At 36.8% G+C, this 6710-nt stretch overlaps 1 protein-coding gene across 1 annotated transcript; it reads left to right on the forward strand.

The window, feature by feature from the left end:
- LOC131240375 (pre-mRNA-splicing factor SLU7-like) lies at nucleotides 1–4922 on the forward strand. Its single transcript, XM_058238558.1, has 7 exons — nucleotides 1–554; nucleotides 828–963; nucleotides 1104–1403; nucleotides 2867–3083; nucleotides 3743–3846; nucleotides 4360–4428; nucleotides 4517–4922. Exons 1-7 carry the CDS (start codon nucleotides 16–18, stop codon nucleotides 4592–4594), a joined length of 1443 nt encoding a protein of 480 aa, XP_058094541.1. The 5' UTR covers nucleotides 1–15; the 3' UTR covers nucleotides 4595–4922.
- The last annotated feature ends 1788 nt before the right edge of the window (nucleotides 4923–6710 follow it).

Consider the following 6710-nt stretch of genomic DNA (forward strand, 5'->3'; position numbering starts at 1 on the left):
GTTTGATTTCAATACATGTCTTTATTATCACTTTTGAGTTTTGGTCCCCTGTTGTTAATTCTCTTAGAATCAATTACACGTAATTTCCTTTGGGTCAATGGAAGTCATAAGCCATTTGAGTTACTTTTGTGCTGTAGTTGTGGGGCGATGACACATGATACAAAGTCGTGCATGGAGAGACCAAGGAAATTGGGAGCAAAATGGACAAACAAGCACATAGCACCTGATGAGAAAATAGAAGCTTTTGAGCTGGATTATGATGGAAAACGCGATCGTTGGAATGGATATGATCCGTCCACTTATGCTCGTGTTATTGAGAGATATGAAGCAAGAGATGAGGCCAGAAGGAAATACCTAAAAGAGCAGCAGCTGAAGAAGTTAGAAGAGAAAAACAATAACCAGGATGCTGCTGAAGTTGAGGTTAGTGACGAGGAGGATGATGAAGATGCCTTGAAGATTGATGAAGCCAAAGTGGATGAGAGCAAACAGATGGACTTTGCAAAAGTGGAGAAACGTGTTCGTACCACAGGTGGTGGAAGCACAGGAACCGTCAGGTAATTTTGAAGGCGTTCATTATCAGGAATGTTCTTCTCTCTCCCTTTTTCTTTTTCCTGAAGGTACAAAGTTTTGTGAGGGTTCATTATCAGGATTGTTCCTGCTTATGTTTATTAATTGACACATTGATTAGTTTGGCCTTTGGCCAAGACGGTAATCCACATACTACTAGGTTTCTCGCATTGGTTTTCTTTCACATAAAGAGGGAATATTTCTCATGCTTCTGTGCATTTGTTCTGTAACATATCTGTAACTGGAATATTTTTGTCCAGGAATCTCCGTATTCGAGAGGACACAGCAAAATACCTTCTGAATCTCGATGTCAATTCTGCACATTATGATCCAAAAACCCGGTCTATGCGTGAGGATCCTCTTCCTGATAGTGATCCGAATGAAAAGTTCTATGAGGTAAGTGCCTTGCAAAAACCTTGGACACTCTGTAGTTAGTGAACCAATTATTATTCTTCTATTTTTGCTAAAGCAAATATTCTTATTATGATCATGTTGATATCATATTAAATTGCATCATTGACTGTACCGTCCTTCAGGGTGACAACCAGTACAGAGTCAGTGGGCAAGCATTGGAGTTCAAGCAACTCAATATTCATTCTTGGGAAGCTTTTGAGAAAGGACAGGATATCCACATGCAGGCAGCTCCTTCTCAAGCTGAGCTTCTGTTTAAGAATTACAAGGTTATTAAGGAGAAGCTGAAGTCCCAAATGAAAGACACCATCATGGAGAAGTATGGCAATGCAGCTTCTGAAGAGGAACTTCCAAGAGAGCTTCTCCTTGGACAAAGTGAGAGAGAGGTTGAATATGATCGTGCTGGTAGAATTATAAAGGGCCAGGTAAGTTCTGCTGTCATTTGAGGCATGCATATTTCATTTATTATGGGACATCAGTTATCACATCGCTACTACAAGCTATACCAGAAAAAAAGGTATACAGAGTTTCCAAGATGGAAATCTTTAAATATGCAATGAAGGTCATCTCCTTGAATTATTTTGTTCACTAGTTGATACAACAGAGCTTTTCCCCAAAGAACTAAGATCTCCAGCATAGGTGTTTGTACTTTGTACTCGCTACTATTTCTATGCTTATAAAATTACATAAGCTAACACACAAGTTTGTCAAAATCGTTATCCTATAGCAAATCGTGGTAGGGGTTGAATCATATCGAATCAAAAACCTTATTGTAAATCATAAGATTTTTTCTGATTTTCTTAAAAAAAAATCTGAAAATATAAATATAAATAAATGAGAAGAATTTAAAACTAATTGAGCATCCCATCGATATACACCATGCAATACATATCATTATAGTGTTAAAGAATTTTTGTCTTTCCTTTTCTTTTTTTTTTTCTCTTCCAAGAAATTTACCTTAAAAAGAAATGTTTTAATAATATATGTTCTTTTTACCTTTTTCTTGAATATACAATGGCGTTGGAAAAAAGTGGCATTTGGCTGATGAAAAAAAGAATTGGATTTCTTTGTTTTGGGTTTTTGAATATCAACTAAGTTACACCTTTCATATATATATAATCTAATCTAATCTAATCTAATCTAATCTAATCTAATATCAACTAAGTTACTGATTATACATATGCTTCTTGGGCTCCTTTTGGTTGATCAATTAGAAAATTAGAAAAGAACTTTACTATAAAAAAGAGCTTTACTGATTTTTGGTGAAGAAGAAAAAGCGATTCCAAGTTGGGCATATTGTCCCAAATCATCAAAGTGTTACTGTATTACACATTGCACCTTACGCAGAATATCCCAAATCACAAGTCAGGTACACTCACTTCCCAAGTTCTTTGGCCACTTCTCAAACTTTGTGCTATCATCATCATCATCATCATCATCATCATCATCTAAGCCTTATTCCAATTAATTGGGGTCAGCTAGATGAATCCTGTTCTGCCATGCCACCCTACCATGGGCCACACCTTCAGTTAGACTGATTATATCCCAAACACTTTGTGCTATAAGTTTTAAATTAATATCAGCATAAAAATATATAACTGAATAATAAAAATCCCTACAAGCAAAGGAAAAAGGTGAATTATGGAAGGTGAATTATGGTTGTCTTGATGAACTGATACAGAACCCTTGCATTGCTCATTTCACTGAGAACAATTTCACTAAGAACAAAGAAGATAATTTTCTTTCAATTATTTGGAAATTGATGGTTTAGGTTGACCGCTTCTGAGGAACTGTTGGTAGCTGCAGAAGTTCTACAGTTGGTGATCGTCTTTCAATTTTCTCAATCTTTTTGTGGAGGAGCTAATTTAGTATGACGGTGTATTTGCAGGAGACATCCCTTCCAAGGAGCAAGTATGAAGAAGATGTTTATATCAATAACCACACAACTGTTTGGGGTTCGTGGTGGAAGGATCATCAATGGGGCTACAAATGCTGCAAGCAAATTATCCGGAACAGCTATTGTACAGGCTCTGCTGGAATTGAGGCCGCTGAAGCTGCTGCTGATCTCATGAAGGCTAATATGGCTCGTAAAGAAGCTACAGAAGGTTAGTAGAAAAGACCAGTGAATGTGGTTTTCCTGAAATATCATCCAGGATCTGAATTACATTTATCATTTCATTCTAATTGATTGTTATATTTCTGGTTAGTCTCTGGCCATCCTTTAACTGATGCCTGAATTATGTCGTATTGTGATTGGCACATGATCACCATTAATCAACTTTTTGATGCAAATCGTTAATCTTTTCCATGTCTTTCTCTGGAGTACTCTGGCTTGGAGATGCCAGTGTTGTGGTGGTTATCGCTTTTAGAGAAGGCGTTAAGAATTTTTTTTGTGCAAGATTCTGTGGCCCATTTATCATGAAAGGGACTGCAAGAATGCCATCCCTTGGGCCTCTTGTGCTTATGACATTGGAGACTCTCCTTTTTGTTCAGTGAAGTTCAGGACATAGACTCCAAGATAAACATTTCATTTCTCCATTTGGGGAGAGTGGCTAACTATTCTGCCGACTCTTTGGTGAGAGAGGGAGGCTAATGTTTTCCATTTGCTATTAACAAATCTCTCTCTCTCTCTCTCTCTCTCTCTCTCTCTAAAAAAAGTTTGCTTTTGTACCTACTCCATGCTGTCTTTCTCAACAACTGAAGTTTCTGCAATTTTTATCATATGATTGTCCTGTCTATACACTAACATGTCTGCATCATACAGAGAAGCCCGCAGCAGTGGAAGAGAAAAGGCTTGCTACATGGGGAACTGATGTTCCTGAGGATTTGGTTCTTGACCAAAAGCTACTTGCTGAAGCCCTCAAGAAGGTAAATTTCGCTATCTGCCTGTGATGATGCAATGTACAAAATGTGGATTAGCAGACAAGAACATTTCAGGGTCAGCTTGGCTCTATCAGTTTTTTTTTTTTTTTAATTAATTAATTAATTAATTAAATTTTTTTTTTAAAGAAAGTAAACTTGTCTTGGGTCTATGGAAACTGAGGTTGAAGTTGTAATTTTGTTTCTTAAAATTCAATTGAGCACTTGAAAGTGTCAACCAAGTACATGGAACAAAAACAAAAAAAAAAAGCCCTGGTCAAGTGTTTAAGTTGTAATTTCGTTTCTTAAAAATCAATTGAGCACTTAAGTGTCAACCAAGTAACATGGAACGAAAAAAAAAAAAAAAAAACCCTGGTCAAGCAGTGATACTCCAAATATTAGATTAGATCATAAACCTTTGGATCCGAAACTCTCGATCTAGTACTTGACCAAACCAAGTTTCAAGTTATGTAACCTCTGGAGAGATTTTCAGCAGCTTACTTTGTGTTTATGGTTGGACAGGAGGATGAAAGAAAGAGGGAAGAGAGAGATGAAAGAAAGAGAAAATACAACGTGAAGTGGAATCATGAGGTATATTGCCTTTATTGATCAGTCAATGCAATTGTGAAATACTTGCCATTTTTGTGCCACCTGGTTTTATATCATGTCGTGTGTACAGGTGACCGCGGAGGACATGGAGGCTTACAGAATGAAGAAAGTCCACCATGATGATCCAATGAAAGATTTTCTGCACTGATCTGGATACTGGTCTCCTTAAAGTGGTTGGTTGCGCTGCTCCTGGGCATGCGGCTTTCAGAGCTTCTGAACCTTGCTCCGTGCATGCCACCCCACCAAACAAGGAGAAACCACATCAACTTTGGCATTTATCCTTCTCACTTGCCAAGTAGAAATCTTGGATGTTGTATATAAACATATGGAAGCAAGGGTTTACATGGCAGTTTTTTCTCCCTGTATTGGAATGTTCTCTTAAATGAGACATGACCTTAGGTTTGTATGGACTATGGAGTCAATTTACCAAAAACAGGATGGAGAAATAATTTCTGATGTAGAAAAGAGTTGCTTGATGAGAACATGGGCTGTGGTGCTTGTGTTGAAGTTATTAGCCTCATATTGCTCAGGCAAAAGAATCACATCTTATTTTCCTCAGAAAATTTCATTCTGAAGCAGACCTGGGAACTCTTGAAGAACTATACTGTTTTTGCCCAGATGCACCTGCTAGACAGTAGCCAATCAGTTCGGTGAATGGTTATTCTTGAGCTTGAATACGAAAGCATGAATCTGATTTTTTTTTTTTTCATCCAGTGTATTACTCTTTAAATTCTGCCTTTGTATTGTGGAGAGAAGATGATGCCTGTAACTCGAACCATTGTTCAAAAACCCCACACTCAAATCTATTCGATTTGATTCCTGGTTGTGTCGGACAGACCTAAAGACTTGACTTAATATGCGAATGATTAATATTTAATAATTAAATTAAAAAGGTGATAATAGTGGCAATGAATATTTTATAAATAAAGTTGTTATGACTAGCGCATTTGTAGTTGATGGTGCGCTGGTTGTGCCTTTGTGCTCCCTTTGAGAAAGTTGCGTGTTGGAATATAGAGAGTGGCTGTTTTGCATTTTAAGCGTCATCGTGATTGACTAGGCGAGGCACTTGGTTCTCATCTACTGGCTGTGTCTGACACCTGAAATTTGAAATGTGTATTTCTTGCCAAAATGGTTATATAGAACTCTTAGCTCCAACAGAACTTCAAAACTATTGAGTTGGAAAGCGCCCAAATGTAGATATATGCGTTTACACTCTACCTGTCATAGTTAGGACCGATAAGCAAGATGCCGACACAAAACGCCCAATTGTAGGTATGTGTTTACACTTTGCTTGTCATAGTTAGAACCGATGAGCAAGATGCCACCACTGCACACTTGGACGGAGATGTAGAAGAAGTATTGGGCAACCCATGGATTTAGAAAGTTTGGGGATGGTATGCAAGGCCATTACCTTTTCAAGTTTATAAAAGCAGCAAAGAAGGTAGAAGTTTATAAAAGCAGCAAAGAAGAAAGAGCTCCGGGACCCTCATTAATTGAAATCATTTAACTTTTTCAGCTCAAATTGAAATCATTTGACTTTTTTCAGCTCAACTGTCTATCATACATTCAGGACATATTTTAGTATAGCTCATTTTTAGACTATCCACTTCTGTTCAACACCCTGTTGTAGCAAGTTCGGATTGATAAGTTTAGCCTAGTTTAATTTTTTACTTCCATCTAATACATAATTACAGTAAGTCGGGTTAATTTATGTAAAATATCCATGACCATTCGTCGAATTCCCTTCAAATCCCTAAATCCTTATTTGGTGATTCCTCGGTCACACTCTGAGACCAAAAGTCATGACTGTCGTAGTTTTTTCCACGACTGTCCAAGTTATGGTGATCATTCAATTTTCTACTTTATTTACTTTTATACGCCCATTTACTAAATCTTCATTTATATGAATAAAATTAGCATTCAACCTTTAAATTTATGTTTTACTTTCGTATATTAATTTTGTAGGCAAACCTGATCAACATGTGACAAAAGTTTCAGTTTTTAAATAAAAAAGAATTTATCTAAGGGGCTAATCATTCCCTTCATAAATTACTTGATCTATCTTGTCAACTGGTGGTCGAGTAATTAGGCCAATCTTCATCGATCTAGTTCTAATCTGACTATTTTGGTACATGTATTTATAAGGCATTTAGTTCGATTCAAGTTGATCAAGATTTTAGCATGCCTGGCATATACTTTCTCTATAAACAAAATTAAGATTGTATTAATTTGTCTTAATTTTGGATTGATTCATGTTTGAATTG

This window comes from Magnolia sinica, chromosome 3 (genome assembly GCF_029962835.1).
Source record: "Magnolia sinica isolate HGM2019 chromosome 3, MsV1, whole genome shotgun sequence".
Taxonomy (NCBI): Eukaryota; Viridiplantae; Streptophyta; class Magnoliopsida; order Magnoliales; family Magnoliaceae; genus Magnolia; species Magnolia sinica.

Excerpts from the sequence above, each read along its gene's own strand:
- LOC131240375 (XM_058238558.1), top strand. The coding sequence starts at position 16 with ATGTCTTTATTATCACTTTTGAGTTTTGGTCCCCTGTTGTTAATTCTC. Across the intron at positions 1,404-2,866 it reads GTAGAATTATAAAGGGCCAG|GAGACATCCCTTCCAAGGAG; the intron begins GTAAGTTCTGCT and ends GTGTATTTGCAG. Across the intron at positions 3,847-4,359 it reads TTGCTGAAGCCCTCAAGAAG|GAGGATGAAAGAAAGAGGGA; the intron begins GTAAATTTCGCT and ends ATGGTTGGACAG.